At 39.9% G+C, this 26,264-nt stretch overlaps 1 protein-coding gene across 8 annotated transcripts in view; it reads right to left on the reverse strand.

The window, feature by feature from the left end:
• Positions 1 to 26,264, reverse strand: part of INPP4B (inositol polyphosphate-4-phosphatase type II B) — a 305,271-nt gene that overhangs the window by 76,983 nt on the left and 202,024 nt on the right. For 6 of the 8 annotated variants that reach the window (XM_065404687.1, XM_065404693.1, XM_065404689.1 and 3 more), the window contains 2 exons: positions 22,358 to 22,570; positions 12,359 to 12,506 (listed from right to left, as the gene is read on the reverse strand). In XM_065404687.1, the coding sequence (XP_065260759.1) occupies positions 12,359 to 12,506; positions 22,358 to 22,570 (361 nt within the window). The remainder of the gene's footprint in view (positions 1 to 12,358; positions 12,507 to 22,357; positions 22,571 to 26,264) is intronic. The other 2 variants (XM_065404692.1, XM_065404691.1) reach the window with 1 other exon arrangement.

Genomic DNA, 26,264 nt, shown 5'->3' on the forward strand with positions numbered 1-26,264 from the left:
GAACTATGAAGGATAAAAGAAACTTTTGAAATGCTAGGTTGGAGGAGGTAGGAAATAATTATGAGGTCAGGGCAGTCATCTAGTAATCTGGATTTCTTGACAAACTGGCCCCATTCAAACAAAATGTGTTTTAATAAAACCAAATGAAAAGTTATACATCTGAGAAAAATGAATACAGGTCATATCTATTGAGCTGGTGACTGTATCCTGGAAAGCAGTGACTCTGAAAAGGATTTAAGGGTCACAGTGGACTAGGAACTGAACATGAGCACCCACTGCAGTGCAGTGGCAAAAAGTCCAGTGTGATCCTTGGACATATAAACCGGGGAGTAGTTAATAGGAGTAGGGAGGTGATTATATCTCTGTATATGACATTGGTGAGATGGAGACTGATGATGAGATGGAGACTTACAGTGTGTAAGTACCTTCACAGGAAGAAAATACCAAGTGCTAACAAATTTAGCAATCCAATGGAGAAGGTCATAAGAACCAATGGCTAGAAACTGAAGCCAGACAAATTCAGATTAGAAATTAAGCATAGATTTGAACTGTGATGGTAATTAATGATTGGAACAAACTACTAAGGGAAGTAGTGGTGGATTCCCCATCTCCAGATGTCTTCAAATCAAGCCTGGATGCCTTTCTAGTTCAAACAGGAATAATTTAGGGGAAGCTCTATGGTCTGTCTTATGCAGGAGGTCAGACTAGATGATCACAGTTGTCCCTTCTGGCCTTACAGTCTATAACTCTATGAAGATATGATTTAGCCAAACACTATATAAGTTATTGGGCTCAAGACAGGGGTAACTGAGAGAAATGTAAAGACACACAGTAAGACATACTAGATGATCTGGTCCCTTCTGGCCTTAAGCTCTATGAATCTATGAAATAAAACTGTTTGCCCAGGAAAGCAAACACAATAATGAATGAGATTGGAAGACACAGCATACGCTGTGCCAGAGAAGTAATTCAGTATGTGATAAGAGCAGAGTTTATTGTCATAGTATTAATATGAAGGATGCTTCATTGCCTGATATGGTAATAAGCAGGGTCACACCTGATCACATTAGAGTAGCCTCAAAAGTATAATTGACATTCATCCTATTTCAAGAGGCAAAAGATTGGTAATGTCTACACTGCAGCTGGGAGTGAGCCTGTCAACTTGGGCAGACAGAGTCGCACTAGTGGGGCTTGAGCTAGCGCACTAAAAATAGCAGTGTGGGCATTCTGGCTTGGGCTGGAGCTCAGGCTCTGAAGCCTAGAGGGTTGGGTGGGCTTGAGAGCCTGAGCCGGGACATCCACATTGCTATTTTTAGTGCTCTAGCTCAGTTCTGTCCATCTCGGCTGGGAGACTCACTTCCAGCTGTACTATAGACATACTCCAAGGCAGTGGTTTTCAAACATTTTTTTCTGGGGACCCAGTTGAAGAAAACTGTTGATGCCTGTGACCCAATGGAGCTGGGAATGAGGGGTTTGGGGGGGCTAGGGGGGCTCAGGGCTGGAGCAGGGGGCTGGGGTGTGGGAGGGGGTCAGGGCTCTGGGCTGGGGGTGCAGGCTCTGGGGTGGGGCCGGGATGAGAGGTTTGGGGTGCAGGAGAGGGCTCCGGAAGCGGCCAGCAGCAGGTCCGGCTCCTAGTCGGAGGCATGCAAGCAGCTCCGCCCAGCTCTCACCTGCAGGCACCACCCCCCACAGCTCCCACTGGCTGGGAACCAGCCAATGAGAGTGCGAAGCCGGTGCTTGGGGCAGGGGCAGAACAGTGTCAGAACAGGTAGGAACTAGCCTGCCTTAGCTGGGCAGCACTGCCGACGGGACTTTTAATGGCCCGGTCGGCGGTGCTGACCAGACACATCGCGACCAAGTGCCTTACATTCCGCGACCCAGTACTGGGTCACGACCCACAGTTTGAAAACCACTGCCCTAAGGTACTGCAGTGCTGAGGGTCAGGCAAAAAGACTGGCAATCACAGAGAAAGAGAGAGAGCGCGCTCTAGAAATCTAAGTGTCATATTTTCTGATCTTGTTTCTGCAAATTCATTGGATTGAGACTACCTGGGGAGAGCTAAGGAGTCTTAGACCTAGGCATGTTTTTCTTTGACAAGCTTTATTTGTTTCATTTAAGATGCTTTTGAATCTTAGAATTTTATTACAGTCTTATCTTTGAGTCAGGAAAATAAATTTCTGAACCCCAGTGAGAGGGAGAAATGGAACCAACGATATGTAACTGGGATCACTCAGTCAAAGGAGATAACCCATCGATATTACAAAAAAACACAGAAGTATTTTCTTTTTATTATAAATATACTATGTGTTACATATGGAGTTCACTGCTTCAAGGAATTATTGAGGCACATACCGTGACAGGATTTTAAAAAGAGCTAGATAATTTTTAACCATCAATATAACTTAACCTTTATATGACTTACTAACAACACTTAGTGGTTACAGGCAAGTTATGATGATCAGATTTCAGTTTCAGGTTCTAATTATTATTATTATATTAATCATGCCTAATGACTAACCAAGAATGGGTCCTCATTGTGCTAGATACAGAGTAGTAGAAAGTTCCTGCACTGAAGAGCTTACAATCTAAATAGGAAGTCATCTGAATTTTCTTCCCTCTCTTTCCCAAAGTATTCCACATAAGATTCACTGCACTGGTTGTTGGGAGTGTGCTTTCTTCTATAGCATCAAATTTTGTTCACTGCCGACTTATCAGGAAACAGACTATTGTATCTGAACCAGTGGGCTAGAAAAGAATGGCAATTCCAGTGCAGGGCTGTAGGCCTCTATCGTCTGTGTTCAATGTACAGTAAGTAAAGAAAAGATATTACTTAAATACTTTTCATCTCTTTTCTTAATGAAAGGTCCCAAATACACTCTGCGAATACATACACATAGCAGAACCCTAATTTTGTGAATACTCCCAATACCTTCATAACTGTGGGTTTATATAATCAGATTTGCCCTGATTATAGCATAGAGATGGCTCAGCAGAAAAGGAGAGGAGGGGAGAAATCTTCCAGGGAGCTTCAGTCTTGCAAAACTCGTAAATGCTGCAGGACTGACACTTGGCTCCTAGGGAGCTCACAAGCGCCGCACGACTATATCTCCCACAAGATCACATCACAAGAGTGGATCTTAACTCAGTGCAACCCTATGGAACATAACTACACTCCAGTTAATACAGACTTTTCAGCTGAAGAGATTTCAGACATGCACACAACATTTAACTTACCACCAAAACAAAGTCACTTCTGAGATTGACAGCAACAGCTGTTAAAGAGTACACAGCAACCTATACCCAACTGAAACTTCATTGTGAATATACAGAATTCTAACTATTCAAACTGAAATTTACGCTGGACAGCAGAATAAAAACCCTTACTCTTGTCAGTGTTGGGAGTACTTTATGTTAATATCAACATCACTATACTAATTAATAAAGTACTTTTGAAGATCTAAGAGCATGGAAGTACTAAACATTATTCTACTCAATTATCAGAGGTGCTTAAAACCTTGGTTTTATATCTCACACAAAAAGTGGCACCACCAATAGCACCGTACTCATTAATGTCATGAAAATCACTGGAGATTCAGTAATTGGAACCTCTTTCTATATCTAGTACTGAACTAAAACCACTTCCTGCAGCACGCACCTCGGCAGTCTCTGGGCATCTCCCTGCAACTGTGTTTGTAGTGTCATCGCCCACACAGTGATGAAAACAGGGCATGCCTGATTAATTAACTTGATCTCTGAGAGTTGACCTTGTATATTAAATAAGGGATTCATAAGGATAATTATTTTAATCAAAAATTCTCACACTGAATATCTAAAAATGTTTCAACTCCTGTTGAATTTTTAAGTTCCACAAACAATGCCAGCAAAATTACCCATCAAAATATTTATATCACTTACAATATACATCTGTTTAGTTATGTTTTAAAAAGCAGTTTTCCAAAATCTCTAGGCTCACTACATTTCGCCTGATGATCTAGGAGGAACACATTCAGTTTGGGACAATACTAGAATGTTATTCTAGAATATAAATAGAATTGCTTTTTTCCTGCAGGGCACAAGATAAAATTATTCAAACTGAACTAAATTACTTGTACCAATCATCTGACTGATTGTTTACACTGATTTTTTGTTCATTCACTCAACACAGAATATGTTTAAACTCCAGTAGGTGGAGCTAGAAAATAAGTCTGAAACAGGATTGCATTATCACTTATCATTCCCCATTATAAAATAAGAATAGCCCTTCACGTTTAGAAACCAGGGAATTTACCCACTGAAGGATAAAGTCTTTTTTTTTTTTTTTTTTTAGTTTTAAAAAAAATAAAGATTAGTTCTTGAATAAGTACCAGACTGCCTGGCTTGGAGACACCATAGGGAACAGCAGTACAAGCTTCCCCTCTGTGCCCTGTCAATATGCCTCTAAGGGTGGTCTCCATGATAATTCAACCCTTGGCATCTCTTAAAAACACCAAGAAGGTGTTGGTGATGGTGGACTTTCAGGTGCAGACACTTTTCCACTAGGAATTGAACTGAGATCACCAGCTCATTCCACATAGATCTTTGAACAGCCATCAGAAACAATTTTGGTAGCTACTGCATTGGGCCTGATTTGAACCAAGAGGTGAAAAACTCTGTGTCCCATTACCAGTCTCAGGAGCCTTCGAGTCCCATACACAACCATAATTTAGTAGGATTTATATACACAGTTCACATCAATTTTAGCAAAAGTTGTGCATGTCAATACCCAGTGGACGAAGTTGTGTCACACACACACACACACACACACACACACACACACACACACACACACACACACACACCTCTGAGTGTAAACTGTACACCACCACAAGATATTGATCTCATTTATATTCTCAGTTTTCATCCCAAACACACACACAAGGGCTAAAAGTGAAAGATGAATTCAGCTTTTTAGTTCTTCTAAATAGTATTTTAAGCCCATTCGCTCAGGAACAACTAGATATTTTTATTTTCAGTGTTTGTGTGCAAACTGTACATGATAATGGCAGTTGCAGTCAGTGCTGTTGCTCCTTCAACCTCTGCTTTCACTTCACACTTTTTATGCTACTTAAAAAGTGTTATTTTGGTTAGCGAACTGCTTAACAAGCTGAGGAAGTTGAGGGTAAATTGCCAGAAATTTAACCATTTTAAAGGGCACAATGAGCTCTTTACTGCTATTAGGCTGCTTTTGGGAACCAAGGTCTATATGATTTATATAAACACCCCCCTCCCCCACTACACTTTGGAGTTTATTACAGACTTCAGCACACTTGGCTAGAGTATACCTGTCTCATATCGGAGAGTATTTCTATGCTGCAATAAAACACCTGTGGCTGGCCTGTGTCAACTGACTTGAGCTCATGGGGCTCAGACTGTGGGGTATGATGTTGCAGTGTAGATGTTCGGACTCCCTCCCTACTCTCACGGGGCCCCAGAGTCCAGGCTTCAGCCTGAGCCTGAGCATCTACACTTCAATTTTATAGCTGAGTCAGCTGACACCGGCCAGCAGCAGGTGTTTTATTGCAGGGTACACACACCCTGAGAGGCTTTATAGGAGTACTTTATAAAGAGAAAACACTGTTGTTTGAGAGCGTGAGCCAGATTCAGCCCTAGGTTCTGTTGTCTTATGTAGTCATAAGTTAGGGTGGGAGAAGCAGTGAGAAGAATGGCAATGGTGCAAGGTCCCCACAGCTTCCCTTCCATCACAGTCTGCGCAGTCAGACAGCACAGCTTCAAACTGCATGTTGCTGTCCTGGAGGGGGCATGGCCGGGAAAGCCGGAAGGCAGTCTTGATTGAGAACACCTCAGAGTCAGTCCGCAGCAGAGAAGTGTGGCTACTATGGAATCCTAATTACAACTTAAAGCTGCACTTTCCTAGTGGAATTCCTGAGGGAAGGAAGTGGTGCAAACTACCCCTCCCCAGACCAGCAAAAGATATTCACAGCAAAAGTAAAGGCTTGATAGAATCAGGCACCTAGGGCCATATAAAAAAATCAAAGACATGTCCACGATTACAAGCCAAATTTGTCTGTGCAATTACCATGACTGTATGTGCAAATAGTCTGTTTGGCATTCAACTGGGAATTTCTGCATCCCAATACCCAAGTTGCATGTGCACAGTGGTAATTGCTCACACAAATTAGGCACACTACATTAGGATATATACTTTTGGGCACGGTCATAGACTCCGGATCTTTTCAAAATCAGGCCCACTATGTGCACAGCCTAACTGGGCCCTTTAATGAGAACTGAAATATACTAGCTGTGAGCTAGCAAAACCCCAAGTTTCTCTCTTACTCAGGGGCGGCTCTATGTATTTTGCTGCCCCAAGCACGGCAGTCAGGCAGCCTTTGGCGGCATGCCTGCGGGAGGTCCGCCGGTCCTGCGCCTTCGGCGTACCTGCTGCCAAATTGCCACCGAAACCGTGGGACCGGCGGACCTCCCGCAGGCATGCCGCCGAAGGCAGCCTGACTGCCGCCCTCACGGCGACCGGCAGGCCGCCCCCCGTGGCTTGCCGCCCCAGGCATGCTCTTACTTTTCCCAGCAACATACTTAGAGGATTCATATGCGGCTAATTCTATCTTTGCTGTCTAATACCATATACTCCTTACTGTAAAGGGAGTGAAAACTTCTGTGGCTTTCAACTGTCTCAAAATTAAAATGGTATGAAATTAAAAAACAGGAGAGTTGAATGACAACAGAAAGCAGAAGGAAGTGGGAGCTATGATAACAAAAAGGTAGCTGGGACTGTAAACTATGAGTAATTTCACTATATGCGCTATCTAATCTCTTTCACTTTTATTTACATGAACTATGTAAATAAACTACTCAGACAGGACATGAAATAGGTCAAAGGACATAATGAAGGAACAAAAAGTACTGTCTTAATATCCAACATTAAACAGGTTAGATATAGTCTAATGTCTCAAGGGAAGAAGCAGAAAAAAACAAGCTTCACATGCTACCAAATAATGAACCTTCTTAGTCCAAAATGTATTATGAACATGACCGAAATAATTATTCTCAGGTAAACTTCTTAAAAAGAGAGTTCAGAAATCTTATTTATCATGGTTCAAATATTTTACATATTATTACTATAAAATGACAGTTAATTTCTTCCTCTTTCCAATGAGGACTCTGAGCTAGGTTTAACTCAAATACAGTAGCTAAGGCCGTTGGGAAGGGACCATGTCTTATCACATTTGTGCAGCATTTAGCACAATGGGACCCCATTCCGAGAAGGCCTCTGTGTATTACTGCAGTAAATATAATAAAATAATAACAGCTTCACCTCTTTGCTGTATGGAAAGCAGAACCTGCTGTAATGTTTATTTTAACTGCACAACTTTGATGCTGAAGTGGAACAATTTACGGTTTATGGAGATTTGCTATTCTACTGCCTAAAACCTAAAATTTTCCATATAATCACAGTGATTAACAGTGGATGCTGAAACCATCTGACCACACTCAAATATGAGTGTGCCCTCAGCATTGTTTATGAGAGAAATCAGAAGCCATACCGAAAACAAATGAAGAAGGCTGAAAACCTGAGACAGGAAGCGAGTCAAATTTAAAACACACAATAAATAGGATTAACAAAATAACACTTGCTATAAAATTGCTATCTTGCTCTGGATTTTCTGACAGTATTTTAAAACATTATTGATTCATTTAAACACTATCTCCCTCCCTCCTGCACTGCAGACAGTGGGTCTTTTAGAAAGACCTCATTCCCTCCTAGCATCTATCAGTTAATTCAAGTTGTTGAAGCTGGGCAGTCTTACAGTTTGAGTGACAGAGAGAGAGAGACAGAGAGAGAGACAGAGAGAGAGAGAGAGAGAGAGAGAGAGAGAGCGTGCTAAGGGAGAGAGGGAAGAAAAAAGGAACAAGAAAGATAAAAATAACGGATATGAGGCATATATAAGGGCTGTGGAAGTAGAAGAATAAAGGGGTTCCACAGGAAAACTACAGAAAAGGAGAATGTGAAAGAAGAGACAGGGAAGAGAAGACACAGAAAAAGGAGGAACACAAGAGAAAAGTTTATGGAAATTTCCATGCTCCTGCTCCTGAAAGTAGATGGTATCTGATGCAAACATAAAATACATTTCCACTGGGGAACTTTTATACAGAAAACTATTTACTTGAGGAAGAAAACTATAAAGGGAACATAGCATTGTTTCAAATCCCCCCTAGTTACTCTGTCACAGAGAAAGACAATGGTTCAGGTGCAGAAGCACCTGGTTCCCTAGAGCACGTAATTACAAAAGTGTTCCAATCTAGAGCTGTGGGATCCCTCTCAATTTCATTGAGCAGATCATTCCACAAAACTATCCCATCAGTCTGTCCACCTACAAATCGTAACATATACATTAGGATGAATGTAGAATCCTGTGCTTGCATGAGAGCAAGCTACTGCATGGTACAGACTGGTAACACTGAAATCCTTAAAAAAGGACTTTCACAGTCTGAATACTATGAAAAAAAAAAGGGGAAAATAACATAATTTAACTTTGTCAAGTAATTTTCCATAGCAAAACACTGAAGCTTAAGAAACAATGTTCTCCCTTAAAACCCATCTTCTCTTTATGCTTTATCCTGCAGTGAAATCATAATCCTGTGCTGATGACACCATAGTCTGTTACCTTGGAAACTGATATCTCAAATTCAGCCTTAAGAATATACTCAACGGTCAGACTGTAAGAAAAGATGGATTAAGGAGGGCACAATCCTTGTTTGAAGTAAGTATCAATGAGAGGGAAAAAAGTCAAACGGTAAATGTATTCACATTTTAAAATTTAGGAAATTACATACAATGGATATGTTATGCACCCTAAAATTCAGGAAGTATATACTCAGAGGGTGCAAAGAAAATGAAACCCTACCTTTTCACCCTTTGGGTATGTATTATGATGTAGTCCTTAATTACTGGAACATATCCTATTGCTCAGATAATCCAGTATATCATCATAACATTTTCTACAACCTTAAATACACAGGTGTAGAATCCTGTAACATTTTTTCCATTGTTTAATACTTACACTAATTTTATGTCATAATGATCAAATATATCTTTATTGACAGCCCTTTTATATGATCAGTTCTTTTCTCTATAAAGTACATATTTTAATAATCTGGTTATAACTTTATGTGTTATATATATTTTCCTTTCAACCAACAGCACAGCTTTTCTTATAGGGTCAGTTTCGGGACTGAGCTAGTCAACTAGGAAGCTAACTGAGTTAACTGGGGACCTATGCATGCTAGTACATTTACAGTATTACTCAGTTTTGTTATGTTTAAGTTGTGGTATAACATGTAAGCAACATTCATTGAGAAATTTTCATGTAATTGACTTTCATGGACTTTGTCTTGCATACACAAAATAGTATACAGCACTGCAAGATATAAATGTGTATCTATGGCTGTAAAATATCATGGTACTATGCTGGATTTCTTGAGAAATAGTATGACATCATGTAATGTAACCAAAGGCTACATGTACCCTACGGAGCAGAATTAAAGTTCAGTTTATCACCTTGACTGTGGCATTTCCTGACTTCTGCGTACATAATCATAAATCTTTAATTTTCCACCTCACACTCTTAAAACACACACACACACACACACACACACACACACACACACACACAGAAATATCACCTTTAGGCAGAGATCAAGCATGGAAAATTTTGGCCTCAGAAGGCAAAAGTTTCAGAACATTATCAGGAACTGAAAACAGGAAGGTATACTGGAGTCTATTACGCAACCTGAACTACACCAGTTCCTACTGCTCTCCAATACCTGAAAGCTTTCCACACTGTGGAGATAACTTTTTAAAGTAAGTTCTACAATAGGAGGCAACTTTCAAAACATTTCAGTTTCTAGGTCTACCCTTCCCAGCTCCACTTTAAGCCATCAAAATTTAATGCAAAAATGAAGCCACGCCTCCTGACAAATAAAATATAACAAAATAAAGAACCTACAATTTACAACTAAGTAGATGTTGAAGAAATCCAAAAAAAGGTCTTTAAAACGCCCCAATTCGGTTTTCATTGAAGTCAATTCATATGAACTTCACTGGGAGCATGGTCAGGCCCTTAGTAAACATCTGAGAAGAAATAAGGGCAGAATTTAAAAAGAAGAAGAAGAATTTGCTTCATTGTCATAATTACTACAAGGTTTGTTTATTCTTGGCCTGTTTTTCAACTCTGGAAGAGATTTTATGAGTGGAACAAATGATGTCTCCTGTAATTTCCTCAGATTAAAAACAGTACTGTTGCTTAGCGTAGGGCAATATCTTCATTTTGCTTGGAGAACATTTAGCACATTTCTTAAATCCCTTTCAAGCTAAACATTTTTGGGGGAAGGTAATTCAAAGTAGTTTTGAATTTGAGAGATAAAGACTCTAATCAACTTTTCACCTGGCTTTGTAAATTACGAGCCTGAGTGTAAGCAAAGAGCACCTTTTGTCCCTTTGTTATAGCTAATGGTACAATATCATACACAAATAGAATGGGACTAGTCAAATATGTTTCAATCTAGAGAGCACCACCAGGAAAATGTTCATGAGGCTTGAAAGAGCAAGGGAAAAATGGACTTTTAAAAGTTATACTTCTCTAATTTCTTATTTTTGTGGGCAGAGGACTTCCAAAACACATACACAAAGTTCTAAATTTCTTTCAGTTAAGGTAAAAAAAATTAAAGTAATGTAAAATCTTGTTCTACAGCCAAAATGATCCATGCCATCTGGAGAACAGATAGAGAACTGTACATATCTAACACACAGGTAGCGTAACAGAGGCCTCATTTGCAAAACAAATCCAATATTCATTATTAAGAAATCTACTATTACTTCATGATGTTGAAAAAAACTAGTAAGAGTTAATTACTATCACGGGGGGGGGGGGGAAAGGGGGGTGATGAGAAAGAGGAACAGTTTGCCACAAGAACATCTAAGATTCGGTTTTGCTGTCTTTATCAGACCCAGGACTGTTGAGTTTCCCTTCCTGAAGATAGTTTCAAACTGAAGACTATTCCTAGCTGATCTGTGAGATTTTGTACCTCACTCCAATGTACAAGAAACATTTCAAGTAGAACACAGTTCTGAATCCACATACTGTGCCCACACCCCACTCCCACAAATTATTACTGGAGAATAAAGAATAGACCAAAAAATTGCCACCCATTCCCCTGACCTTACAGCTGAGGTAGATTCTCACCTGCTATAGAGAGAAACTCACAGAAGCAAATGTAACAGGTAAGAAAAGTTCCATCTCTTTACTATAAAAATAGAGTGACACATTTGATGCAGAAACTTTGGATGCCAGTCTTGGCACAAATCTCTGGTATTGGTAAATAAGTTGGCCTTCCAGCTGCATTAAAATCAGGGCTACAGCTAAAATCCTAGAAGCAGTACACAAATGGGATGGAATATTAGCTTTAACTAATTAAATAACCAAATCTTATAAAATTTCTACTAATTTAAATATCTTTGTTCTAAAACCAAGTCATGAAAATGTGGGAAACACACAAAGAAGTAATTACAGGATAAAAGAAAACATGGAGCCCAAATCATGCACTGTCCCACTAAATAAAAGGAAGAGTAAGTTTTCTACCAGTTTGCAGCCCAGAATTTGGTTCTGGTTCCAAGACCCTTTCCTTAGGTCATGGAATACCATACACCTTCAAAGAGGCACTTTTACATTCACTGCAACACACACAAAACAAGACATTTCACTCTCTGTGCAAATGAAAACAATTAGAAATCCAGTAGGAAGAACAGAATAATGGAGCCCAGAATCACTATGTGGATCTGTGAGAATTTTCTCCACAGCATATAGTTAAATCATCCTCTACCTAATATCCAGTTCTGTAGAAACTGCTGCATTCACAAAAGAGAAGCAACTTTATCTTTAAAAAATGATTTGATTTTGGAACCAGCAAAGGATTTATGAGCAAAAGACATTTTGAAAGTGTGTGTTAAAATTTCCTTAAGGGTTAATGTATGCTCGAGTCTTTTTTCTGAATGGTATTTTCAAGAAAAACCTAAAATAGATTAAATTATGTCAGAGACTTCAAAGGAAAACACTGTTCTTTCAAGGAGGCTTTTATGTAGCACAAAAAATTGAGCACTGCAAGCAGTTCTTGAGTGCACAACTGAGATGCAATTTGATAAACAGCTTTCCGTCATTCAAGGCTAGGAATGTGCAAAACCATACTATCAGCACTTTCATCAAAAACACTATTCACTCTTTCTATCTCATTTTTATTGTGACTTTTTCCTTTTATTTACCCAGTCAATCATAAAAAATAGGTTTCTTACCACTTGTATGTGATACCATGCGATCTGCAGATGAAGGGTCATTTTCACTTTCCTTAATGCTACTGCTGCTGTTGTCTTTTTCAAGCAGTCTGTCCACCATTGCAATAATGCAGTTTAAACTCTTCCCCACATTGGTCCACACCCTATCCTGAAAAGAGCATCAGTATCACTACACATTATTGAAAGAAACATAGGGAGAGATGTATTAGTAGACCACTGGCTTCTTAATATTGTCTACAGTAGAATTACTGAATTGGATAGTGAAGATTAGGTGTCTACAAATTATGTAATGTAACATCTTTACACAGCATATCATCATTTCAATAATTTTTTTCCCATTGTCCCTGTTTCTTTGGTGTAAATAACTGAATGGGAACTGATTTTTTTAAGGCACTGAAAATAGTACATTTGTCGTTCACTTCACTCTGTCCAAAACCAAGGGCTAAATCTCCTAAATATGCCACATTTTGCATGTACAGTTGGATGCAAAGTTGTCCACTTTAGGTTCAGTCCTGTGAGGTTCTGAGCATCCTCGCCTCCGATTAACTGACTGCAATGGGAGGTGAGGGTGCTCGTTACCTTGCGGGATTGGCTTTTTGTTTGCAACACCGTGGTTTGCACGTGCAGCTTTATCAAAAGGATGTGCCCATTTACTGAACCCTCCATTTTCTAAAATGAGACCTATGCTGAATAAGCAAACATAAAAATGAGAGATGGTACACCAATATTAGCAGCCTGCCTATATGCCACATTCAGTATCTAATGCAATTTCATTTTGTACATCATCTTCCATACAAATTGCAACCCATGACACTTTACAGAGTTAACCGGACATAACAAAAACTGCAGAAATAATAGAGCGGGAGCGAAATCAAGAGGTATAAGCACAGATGAAAAGATAAGGTCAAGTCATTTGGAATGAGACAGACTAGAATCACAATGCTGGAGAGGAACAAGAAGGCTCCTGCAGGTGTCAGAAGCTGCAGAAGAGAAGGCTCTTAGATCCAGAAAAGAGGCCAGAGCCAGATAAGCAGAGAGAAATTGTGAGACAAGGGTAGTGACAGAGCTTGGAATGACTCCATCCACACTTTAAAATTAAAATGAATCGTTTGACCTGAAATAAATGGATAGCTAATGGAAGAAAGAGGGTGAGTGATGTGTTCATTCTTCTATATATGTGTGATGGGGTGCCCAGAAGTGTACCGCGTGTTTCTGTGGTGGGAGGCATAGGAAGGGAGTTTTACAAGACAAAGTGAAAGAAAGGGTAAGCAGGAGGACTTAAGCAGAGACATAATGAACGTAACATCACATATGGGCAATGCTGTGGAGGTGGGGGATGGGAAGACTCAGACATGGGATGTGTGGGAGAAGGAGAATTTAGACTCAAAAACAATACTATGGTTACGGACAAATATAAACAAATGGAAGCTGGACGGAGATAGAAGAGGCTGGATTTGTGCCAGAACTTCTACTCAGGCAAACTTCTTATTAATCTAAAACTATTCTGTATTGTGTATCACCATACTTTACAACATATAATTCTGCTGTAGAATGTATCACACTTTTAGAAGTTGCTACAGTATTTCAGTACTTATGTGTATAGTTCTTAATGGCTGGCGATTCCGTGCCTTTCAAGGGTCTTTTAATGAGACACTTACTATATAACAAAGAATTCGCTAGCCACTTCCAATCTGAACCCATAATATAATCTTAAACTATGTCCAATTAATCATAGATTGTATAACACATAGTGGGAAAGTTTACCTAATACTGTAAAATAATCCTGATTTATGTATAAGATTCTAAATTTAGAGATATGCAGAACATGAAGTAGATTTGTGATAAATAAAGTATAATACATGTGTTTAATACTAGTACTGCATGTATTATATAGCATCCATTACATGTACATGAAAGTGGTGGCAGCTAAAAAGGAACACAAACCCTTCACGGAGAGATGTGATTTCAAAGGGAAACTAACAACACATTTGAATATGAGTTACATATAGGTTAATCAGTCAGTATAATCAGCTGTTAGTACTTGTAACATAAAATCTGTTCATGTGATAAATCTGTTGTCATGATGATATAATCATGAAAATGTGCATATATATATTGTTTTTTTTTTTACAAAACACATACCTACACACTATATATATATATATATATATATATACGCGCACACACACACGCATAAAGTGTAGGTGTGTGTTTTGTTAAAAAAACAATATAAACACTCACAGTGAAAGTACCCATAGAAGGCCATACATATTGTATGCATTTGTGAAGCTAGTCCTCATATAGAAGAAATATGTAGTGTTGCTAAAGGAAGTGCTTTTGCTTTAGGTAACAGTTTTTTTTTTTTTTTTTTTTTTTTTGAGGACTGTTTTGATCAGAAGAATGTTCTAAATAAAGTCTCAACTGTCTGGAAGTGGTAAGAAATTAGTAACTCTCAGGCAGACTTGTTGTTCACCACTTAATATACTAATGAGGCCATAATTTTCAAAGCCAGCCTGTAGAATTTGTTGCTGAAATACTGTATGTACAAATAAACAAGTGGGAAAAAACGGCTGTTGTACATCCATGACAGGCAGTTAGACACCTAACTACCTGATATTCACATCAATATGGGGGATTACACAAGCTAATAATTGCATGCATAATATTGAAACCTAAATCAGATGCAAGGTAGAGGCCCCTTGGAAATCTTAGTTCTAGATATCAGCTCTAACTCAAGGGTGCCTGAAAATTGTTGAGAAAATGAAGAAGTACATTTAATTTCAACCATGAGTGTGAGAGTGATTTTGAGACGGGAATTCTGCAAAGAATAATGAAATATTGTAAACAGGAAAAAAGTAGGGCTGTCAAGTGGGTAAAAAAATTAATCACGATTAATCACGCGATTAAAAAGATTAATCACACTGTTAATAGAATGTAAAAAGCAACAGAGGGTCCTGTGGCACCTTTAAGACTAACAGAAGTATTGGGAGCATAAGCTTTCGTGGGTAAGAACCTCACTTCTTCAGATGCAAGTAATGGAAATCTCCAGAGGCAGGTATAAATCAGTATGGAGATAACGAGGTTAGTTCAGTCTCACCCTCCCTGACTGAACTAACCTCGTTATCTCCATACTGATTTATACCTGCCTCTGGAGATTTCCATTACTTGCATCTGAAGAAGTGAGGTTCTTACCCACGAAAGCTTATGCTCCCAATACTTCTGTTAGTCTTAAAGGTGCCACAGGACCCTCTGTTGCTTTTTACAGATTCAGACTAACACGGCTACCCCTCTGATACTTGTTAATAGAATGCCATTTATATAAATATTTTTGGATATTTTCCACATTTTCAAATATATTGATTTCAATTACCACACAGAATTTAAAGTGTACAGTGCTCACTTTATTTTTATTATAAATATTTGCACTGTAAAAATAAAAAATAGTTTTTTCAATTTCACTTAATACAAGTACTGTAGTGCAATCTCTTTATCATGAAAGTTGAACTTACAAATACAGAGTTATGTACAAAAAATAACTGCATTCAAAAATAAAACAATGTAAAACTTTAGAGCCTACAAGTCCACTCAATCCTACTTCTTGCTCAGTCAATCACTCAGACAAACAAGTTTGTTTACATTTGCAGGAGATAATGCTGCCCACTTCTTGTTTACAATATCACCTGAAAGTGAGAACAGGCATTCACGTGGCACTGTTATAGCCGGCATTGCAAGATATTTACATGCCAGATGCGCTAAAGATTCATATGTCCCTTCATGCTTCAACCACCATTCCAGAGGACATGCGTCCATGCTGATGATGGGTTCTGTTCGATAATGATCCAAAGCAGTGCAGACCAACGGATGTTCATTTTCATCATGTGTGTCAGATGTCACCAGTAGAAGGTTGATTTTCTTTTTTAGTGGTTCGGGTTCTGTAGTTTCTGCATCGGAGTGTTGCTCTTTTAAGACTTCTGAAAGCATGCTCCACACCTCATCCCTCTCAGATTTTGGAAGGCACTTCAGAGTCATAAATCTTGGGTTAAGTGCTGTAGCTATCTTTAGAAATCTCACACTGGTACCTTCTTTGCGTTTTGTCAAATCTGCAGTGAAATTGTTCTTAAAATGAACAACACGCTGGGTCATCATCCAAGACTGCTATAACATAAAATACATGGCAGAATGCGGGTAAAACACAGCAGGAGACATACAATTCTCCCCCTAGGAGTTCTGTCACAAACTTAACATTATTTTTTTAATGAGCATCATCAGCATGGAAACATGTCCTCTGGAATGGTGGCCAAAGCATGAAGGGGCGTACGTATGTTTAGCATATCTGGCACATAAATACATTGCAATGCCGGCTACAAAAGTGCCATGCGAACGCCTGTTCTCACTTTCAGGTGACATTGTAAATAAAGAGCGGGCAACATTATCTCCCATAAATGTAAACAAACTTGTTTCTCTTAGCGACTGGCTGCAAAAGAAGTAGGACTGAGTGAACTTGTAGGCTCTAAAGTTTTACATTGTTTTTTTTTTTTTTTTGAGTGCAGTTATGTAACCAAAAAAAAATAAAAATCTACATTTGTAAGTTGCACTTTCACGATAAAGAGATTGCACTACAGAACTTGTATGAGGTGAATTGAAAAATACTATTTCTTTTATCAGTTTTACAGTGCAAATATTTGTAATAAATATAATATAAAGTGAGCACTGTACACTTTGTAATTGAAATAACTATATTTGAAAATGTAGAAAAACATCCAAAAATCTAACCCTAACCCTAATATGTAGGTGTGGGCAAGAGAAACAGAGGGAGTAAAGAGCCTCCATGTTCTCCATTGAAGAGGCTGAGAGAAAAGGAAGTCACTGCGTTGAGGAGTCACAAGGACTATCCGAGGCTAAGCATTGATTCTGATGCTTTTCTCTCAACAGGGGAGAGGGCCAAATTTTTAACAAAGGGCCCCTTCAAGTTTTCCATCTCGTTCATATGACATTTCTTAGGTAAAAAACACACTTTCTCACCAAATAAAATCCATCAATTCCATACTATTCTTCTGCACATAAAGAAATCCATCAATTCCATATTTTTTCCCACCCCTCAAAAAATCCATGATTTCCAGACCATTTTCCTCCATCCCATCACTCCTTCCACCCGCCTCCCACCTTCTCAACCCAATATGCTTCCCCCTACCCAACACCTCATGAAAACTATTTCACAGGTAGGCGCCTCACAGCTGGAGTAATGGTAGCAGGAAAGTGTCCTTTAGCCTGTACTGGCTGCAATAATAGCAGGCAATAGCTGACCTGCTACCTTTACCTGCAGGGCAGATGGACAGGGGAAAGTGAGTCCCCTTTGATGGTGAATTAGGTATTGGGTCCCCTTTAATTTGTGAGGTGGATGGGTTTCCCCTGACTGTTCGGGGTCAGATGGAGCAGCAGGTTCCCTGGAGTGCTGCTGGGAAATCAGGGGAAGGGAATGAGGCTTTTGGCTCCCTCCCAGTGCTCGTTCTTTAAACATTGGACAGGCAGGCCAATGGCAGGAAGAGAGGAGGGCTGCAATGGGTGCAGGCTGTTACTCAGTTCAATTGGCTTTGCTGCCTCTCCTCCTTCTTCGAAGAAGTTTTGGGAGGCAGCTGGGATTTAGGGCTGCACAGTGTATACAGCAATGCATCCTCCATTCATTCCTACTGGCACTAGAGGGGGATGCAGAAGAGAAGTTTCTCTTACAAAAGCTACCGTGGCAGTGGCAGGTGTACCCACACCAAAGCCAGCTCAGCATCATATTTTTAACAAGCAGGCCCAGTCTTCACACTTTTAGGTAATCCTGTTAAACAATTCTCTCAGACCCTCCATCAGAGGTGGTGTTATAGCCCACTGAGGGCCTTAAGCAGGAATATTTTAACTCCCCCCCCACACACAACACATACTAATAGGGGGGCCCCAAGCAATTGCTTAGTTTGCTTATGCCTAGCGCTGGCTCTGCACTCTTCCCACAATAGTAACCCCCCTGGTAGCAGAGGGCCAGCCTAAGAATTTTAAGAAAGGTTAATAAGGTGGGATCTGATCCAGGAGAATCACTTACACTCATTTTACATCATTGAGAAGGGGCAGAAACTTGCTTTTCCTTTTAAAATAAAAGGCAGAATTCTATGTCATGGGGCCCAAAGGCTGCCTTTGTTTCTACAGGCCTCAACAAACACCCTGCAGAGCTCATCAGCGATCCCATCCCTTCCACACCAGCCAGCAGAGCTTTGTTTTTGCAAAGTAGAGCACAGCCACTGTAGTTCCCAGAGGTCTGAGAGGCACTGCGCCTGCTTAAATTATCATGCAGGCATGTAGCTATGCGCCAAAACTGCATGTTAATAGTTCTTCATAGAATGTTCATAATAGATCACGCATCTTAATGAATGTTCATGAATCCTAGCTAATGTCCTCTCATGATGGGACAGTACTTTGGAATGGGATATAGCAGTGGTCACCAACCGGTTGATCGCAATTGACTGGTCGGTCCTGGAGACTCTGCCAGTCGACTGCGATCTCCGGCCGCTAAAAGTCCGGCGGTGCAGTGGGGCGAAGGCAGGCTCCCTGCCTGTCCTGGCCCCACGCCACTCCCGGAAGCGGCCAGCACGCTGCCGTGGCCCTGCGGGATGGAGGGGCAAGGGTGTCTGCGCACTGCTTCTGCCTGAAAGCACTGCCCACAGAGCTCCCATTGGCTGGGAACGGGGAACTGTGGCCAATGGGAGCTGCGGGGGCGGTGCCTGCAGAATGCGGAGCCACGTGCCCTCCCCTAGGGTGACCAGATGTCCTGGTTTTTAAAGGGACAGTCCCGTTTTTGGGGACTTTTTCTTATATAGGCGCCTATTACTCCCCACCCCCTGTCCCATTTTTTCACAGTTGCTGTCTGGTCACTCTACCCTCCCCCTAGAGGCCACATTGGCCCCTTCCGGGAGTGGCGTGGGAGCGGTCTGCAGTAAGTGCCACCCGGCAGGCGCCTGCAGCTAGTGAAAGTGAGTGAGGGTGGAGGATAGCCAGCAACGAAGGGGGGGGGGGAGGAATGGAGTGAGTGGGGCAGGGCTTCAGAGAAGGGTTGGGGTAGATCCTGGGTTGCACTTAAATTCAAAAAGTGATCTTGTGCGTAAAAAGGTTGGAGACACTGGGAAATAGGCTATTGCAGGTGGGAGAATATTTGACACAGGAATTACAATATATTCAGATATTGCACACAGCAGTATTAGCACACTGGTTAAAATACTATCAAAAATAAAATAATTATATACAAAATACTGATTACTTTCCACTGTCAACATTCAATTGCATAATTTTTGGTATGCTAATTGCTTTTATAAATATTTTTATATGTAATCTTCTAGAATTGCCATTTTAACTGGGGAAAAAGTCAGCTTGTTCTCGCCATTGTATGTTTTTATTATTACTATACAAATAGCATTGTAACACCAACCATGTTAACTAGTAAGTTAGAAATGTAGAGCAGAAACACTTCCAAGTGGCAGTCTGCCCACCCACTTTTGCATTATGCATGACATGACATTTTTTCCCCTCCCTGGAGGGAGGTTCTAGGATAGCAGAAGCAGCTGGCAAGCAGAGAAGGAAGTAACTATTCAGAGGCAATCTGTAACTATCAAGTTAAATATTTTCCCTTAAGCAGTAATGCTTTGGTACTATCTAAGCATAGTGCTTACAATTACACCAGTATAAGTAGCTCAATCAATACTGCTGTCAACTGTCTAGCATTAATGTTTGTATTTGACATCCAAAGAGAAAGGTGCATTATAGCACTGCTGCTCAGGGCCCTGATCCTGCAACTGGATCAGCATAGCAAGATCCCTGCTTCACTACAGAACCCCAATGGATCCACCAATTTGGATCCAGTTGCAGAAATAGGACCTACAGTAAGTTGATTAGAAATGTATACTCAAAAAGGCAAAGAAAAACCTCTTACCAGATATAAATAAACAACAAAGAACAGAAATACAAAAAGCTATTTTTCAAAAGGGTTTAGTTTGTACATTAAGTTTTAGCCTAACGGCGTATGCGTCTCAAGGAATATAGGCAGTTTCATAAGTTACTAGAAATCTGCATATGCATTCTTTTTAAATATACTTTCTTTGTACGACACACACAGATTAGTTAAGAATAATTCAGTTTCTCAGATATCCTTGCCCACTCAACATGAAAAACAGAATATTAAAATAGAAAGTTGGAAGCTACTCCTTATAAAGAAATATTTTTTTGCATTTTTTTTAAAGTTGGGCCTAGAACTCATGACTCCAGATGCTTGTAAAATAAATCACCAGTATTATAAAAAAATAAAAAATGGAGTTATTTAAAGTAGCAAAACCTGGGTCAATTTAAGAGTTTTGTAGGACATTATTTTAGATTTCAGACAAACTAAACTTAGACTCCCAGCTACAAGAAACTTCTGGTTTCTTTGATATAGTGAAAGAAAAGCAATATGTATCTGCACCAACACAAAGATGAAGAATACTGCACATGGCATAGAGAGTCACAGAAAGCACAATATTCCTTTGAGGTTTAATTGTTTTCTAACTTCCAAACAAATTTTCAAAGAAATCTTATTGCATAACTAAATTGCAGATTAGATTAAGCATTTTTCTCACACTTTCCAAGCACTTGCTCTATTTCCACCATGTTGACAAGAGTTCAGTAATTAAAACTAAGATAATATATGCCATCAGCTTTCCATTAAAACAGAGAATGGGAAGCTAATGAGAGGATAATTTAGGCCCTGATCTCACAAAATACTTAAGCATGTGCTTAACTTTAATGGGAATACTTACATATTTCAAATTAAGCATGTGCTTAAGTGCTTCACTGCTGATTTAGACAACTGTTAGAAGTCTGTACTCATGTTATAAAGAAATAAAATAAAGCTTCAACAAACAAATAAAACCAAGGTAGCGTTTACGTAACTGCAAATGTATTAAAATGAACTAAGATTCAACTTGTACAAAATTATTAATCTTTTCAATGTCATCAACACTCATGATTTTATCGCAAGTCTTGCAATATTATTTGTTCTTCTTAAAGCTCCAGCACCCAGAGTCAAGTTATTACATGAACATTTCAGCTTTCATTTAAAATAAAAAGCACATTTTTTGTCTTTTCTTTATCTGAAAAATATTCTTCTTTCCATATTCATGGTATAAGCAGAACTTTAGTTCAGGTGTGAAGATACTGAAGCTCTCACAAGCAAAGATTAATTATTAATTATTGACAGCAAAGATTAATATGTTGGAGTACTTGCATCCATGATACCACAGTGATGAACTGAGTATAAGAAACTGACGAGAAATAGAATGGAGGATGTAGGAGAAATGTGTTGAGGGAGAAGATCAATCATAAAAGCATCCACTGAAATAACGGATTCACAAAATCTCAGCTGCATAAATTGTACAAATCATTGAAAGATCTGCTAAAAATGTTGACGTTTAAAAACCATGTTTGATTCTTTTTTGGCATTTCAGATATCCTCTAAGAATAGACTCATAGAAAACAGTTCTCTTTCACTGATCATTAGTTCATGCATTTTGAAACTATTTATGTTCACTCTTAGCAAAAATTGCACTTTGATTTCATACTCCTTTTTAGTCCCCTTTATATCTGCTTAAATGACAAAAAGAATTGAGGTAAACACACAGCATGGCTTTTTCCCATCTGGTCATGAAGATTTTCGCTTCCAACACTGCTATATGTACAAACTAAACAGTCACACACAAGCAAATTATTCATCAGAAAATTGTTTCAAGTTACTTTTGTGGGACTTCATTAGAAAAGTATTCCTGGGATTCAAATAAATCAGAAAATGGAATCTATGCATCTGTAAAATAAAGCAGTATTTAAAATTTTAAAATTCTGTCTTTCTAACAAGAGGGACATGGAGATTAAGACTCGTGTTTGTCTACACTTAGCTGTGGATTTTTTGATAGAGTTTCAAGCAAGAACTTTGAGGCTACTTACCCACTCTTCTTCATCATATTCTGAATGGTGAGGTATAGAGTTCTGCCGTTTGATCTGAGATGGATGGTCCTGACCCTGTTGATCACCACACCCTTCCACACTGTTTCTGGGGACAGTTGGCTTCTTGAGGACACAACCTGGACGGGCTGTGTATAGCGCTAAAAGGGCACTTCTGACCAGCTGATCCTTGAAGGCATGCACAAATAACTCTGTCTAGAAAGAAATTAATGGGCAGTTAGACCGAAGTGTGTAATGGTGTAATGTATATGTAATTATTAAAATACATATTTTGTTTAGGTAGATTGAAAATTAATTGCTAGACAGTCAGACACAGAAAGGAACTTATACCAAACATTGGGGAACAATGTCAGGTTCTGGAACATTGCCAGTCTCTGAAATTCCACTCTTCTAAAAGTTAATGCAAAGGTACAGTATCTGTTATAAAGACCATCTGTCTACATAGTCCTGTTTTATTCTAATTCCAAATCCTCTCTGTAGAGACAGGTTTCTATGGGGATAACTGTTTGAACAGTATCAATCTGCTGCTCTTTTTAAGTATGTCCCAACAAATGTCAAAAGAAAATGTGATTAATTTCAGAATTTTCTTTCCAAAAAAGAAACAAATAAATAAATACATTCAAGTAGAGTATAGCACAAGGAAGGCAATGCTTACAAGTGGGACTGAAGTATATGCACAAAGCATGAGCTTAGATCAGTGCTGGAATAAGTCATAGGCATAGGCACTATAGGCTCATGCCTAGGGACCCAGCTTTTGGAGTTAGTTGTGCGATGGTGTCAAAATCTCAGCTTTCTTTAAAAAAAAAAAAAAAAATCTAGCCCTTATGGTTGCAAAGACAAGTGTGAAAATGTGACTCAAGAATAACCAATGAAGTGACATCATCACAGAGAAACCAGAACAAAAGCTTTAAAATTACATAATGTTCCTTCACCTAAGTGGGGTGTTAACTCAAATCCACAGCTCTGGGAGTTTTTGCCAATACCATCCCAGCAGGAGACTCTGAGATGCAGGAAGATATGAGAGCAACAGGCCTGGCCTACTCAGCCAAGCAGATATACTCCAGTTGCTGGAGGTCTGCTGCCTGCCTTTTTGGGGAGACGAGGGACCTTGACGCTCCTGAGGAAAAGGAGCCCTTCATGCCATTCCTAGAATGATAACTGTGACTCAGAGGCCCATTTGTGGTTGACTACTCTGTGACAACAGCTCTTGTCAGCCCTGACATACTCACTACATCCAACACACTGTCGTCATAATCTGTATCTAAAAGGTGTCATGTAAAATATCATTGGAAAACTAACAACTCACTGGTTATTAATATTCTTGCATGATGTAGGTAGGGGATGTATACAAAGAGTTACAAATACGTGCTAGAATTAGGTCCTTAAAATGTGTTTGGCAAGCAGCGTACAAGTCCATTCTGCCCTAGACAAAGGAATGCTCATTTGCTCATCAGGCAGAGACAATAAAGGTCTGTTTACATACAAGATAAACAAATTGGTGGTGGGGAGACAGACAGTATGGTGTCTATACCCCAACAACAGAGAGAAACCATTTGGGCTATAAAGTCCAGGGTCTGAATCTCAAATGATAAGTAACTGAATCAACTGATTGTATACAATATTACTGTATAACAAATGTGTATTGAGTAAGGTCCTTTCTGAAAGCTAATGATCCACTGGTGATTAATATCATTGTGAAATCTATGTATTAACATTATATGAGAAAATATGGATAATGCATGATATTATGCTTTAAAGACTGTGACAAACACAGGGAGAAACAGGTTTTCCCCAGACAGAAGGGAAGGGACCTATCAACCTGTCTCCAATGAATTAAACAAGGTGTGATCAAAAGCAATGGAAGCCCCATTTACATATGAATCAGCAGGGGGATAGGAAGAGAAGAACAGCATGAGATCATCCTGAGTCTGAGGACAAAAAGATGAATTTGGGACACTAATATAAAGAGAAAAAAGAAGCCATTTTGGCATCCATCACCGGACAGACACAAGAGGACAGAGCTCTTGGAAGCTGAGAAAGATTGGTAAGAAATCTACCAAGGCCGTAGTTTTTAAGTCTTAGCCATTACAAAGAGTATTTTTACTTTTGTTTGTAACCCTTTCTAACTTCATTTATTTTACTTGGTATCACTTAACCTATATCCTTTTGTTAATAAACTTGCTCTATTTTTACTATAAGCCAACTTAGTGCTGGGCTTGAAGGGAAGGGTGTGTTTACTCCAGTTAAGTTAATAAGCTGTAAAGAAGCAAACAAACCTTATTATTTCTCTGAAATGTTCCAGGAGAGGGCTGGACACTTGAGGGCAGATTGTTCTGGGGAAATTCAGGACTGGGAGGTGTTGGAGTCACCCCTGCATAAGGTAACTGTTGATAGTGACTAGAATGGGTCTGTTGTTCTGTAGCAGACTGCTGGGGTCTGAGCAGAGTGCTGAACCAGGGTTGCACAGCACACAGTCACTCAGGATACTTCATGCTTGCCTACTGGCTGTTGGTGTCCAGTCTGTGAGCCACAGCAGCAGAGCAGTTAAGACACCCAGGGTTACAGGGCAGGTGGTGACACAACCCCTTACTTGTTCTGGATCGCACCCCAGAACATGACAATAACTCTGCCCCATCCTGCTGCCACTGAATATGGGAAGTGAGCAAGCCTTCTCCCCACCACCATGTCAAGGGGGTGATGGGATGAAGCTACAGTGTGGAAGCAGGGCCCAAGGAGTGGAGCTATGGGGTGCCTTATGTTATGGTACTCCTTGGGCTCTGGTTTGCCTTAAATCTAGCCCTGAAATATATTATCCTGTTAAGCTTTCTGTTAGGAATATCATGGAAGGCCATAATTTTCTACAAACTGTGCCAATATGTTGAAATGAAATACACATCTGACTTGCACAATTTATAAAGAACCAAATTATTCAAGCCTTTATCTAGTTTCTGTTCAATTCTTGCTCAGGTAAAGCTCCAATTGTCTTACGTTGGAGTAATGTCAAACAAGGTCTGAATCAGAAATTAATAACAGAAATAATGAATTAATGACGACTTCAGCGTTTGGCCCAAAGCTTCTATAGCCACTGTATGGAATTTCATGGTGCAAATATGGGGGTAGAACTTCTGTTCCCCCACTCCATGCATGGAGGAGTTCTCTGCACATAGGCCTCTTCCCTTCCATGCAGAGGAGTGACTCAGCTATTTTTCAGCACTGTCTTCCCACCACCTGAACATACTGGAAACATTCTCTGCATGGTTCATGAGCTACGCTGGGAGAGTGGGTGGAGACAGAGCAGATCTAGGGTAGTAAAACAACTCTTTTCCTCTCTGGTACCCCAGCCTTTAGTAGAAAAGATGATACATCTAACATGGGATAGGCAAACTTTTTGGACTGAGGGCCGCATCTGGGTATGGAAATTTTATGGTGGGCCATGAATGCCCGGTGGGGGAGAGGGGTTCTATGGGGTGTAGCAATCGAGGGGGCTCTACAGGGGCAGTACCAGGGACTCCTAGGTGGCCATATCAGGCACCGCCATGGGCGAAGGCACCCTAGCTGGGACGGGTTCAGCCCCTGGGCGGTTTCGAAGTTTTTGAGGGTGGGGAGCTTACCCCAAGTTCCGCTTGTGACAGTGTGCAGCGATCCCATGGAGCTAGACTTCGCTGAAAGGAGGATGTGACATCCCTGTACATCTCAATTCCTAACCCATCCTCAGTGTAACCAAACTAGATTCTTGTGCCTGGGATCCACAGGATTTGCTCCTTTATCAGTGTTCCTTGTCTCATCCTAGGTTTGTCACCATATTCTAGAACTTTGCAGTAACTCAAATAGCCTCCAGCAACTCTCTCTTCCCTTCAGAAATGTGTATGTTCCATATCTGTGAAGTCCA

This window comes from Emys orbicularis, chromosome 5 (genome assembly GCF_028017835.1).
Source record: "Emys orbicularis isolate rEmyOrb1 chromosome 5, rEmyOrb1.hap1, whole genome shotgun sequence".
NCBI classification, from domain to species: Eukaryota; Metazoa; Chordata; order Testudines; family Emydidae; genus Emys; species Emys orbicularis.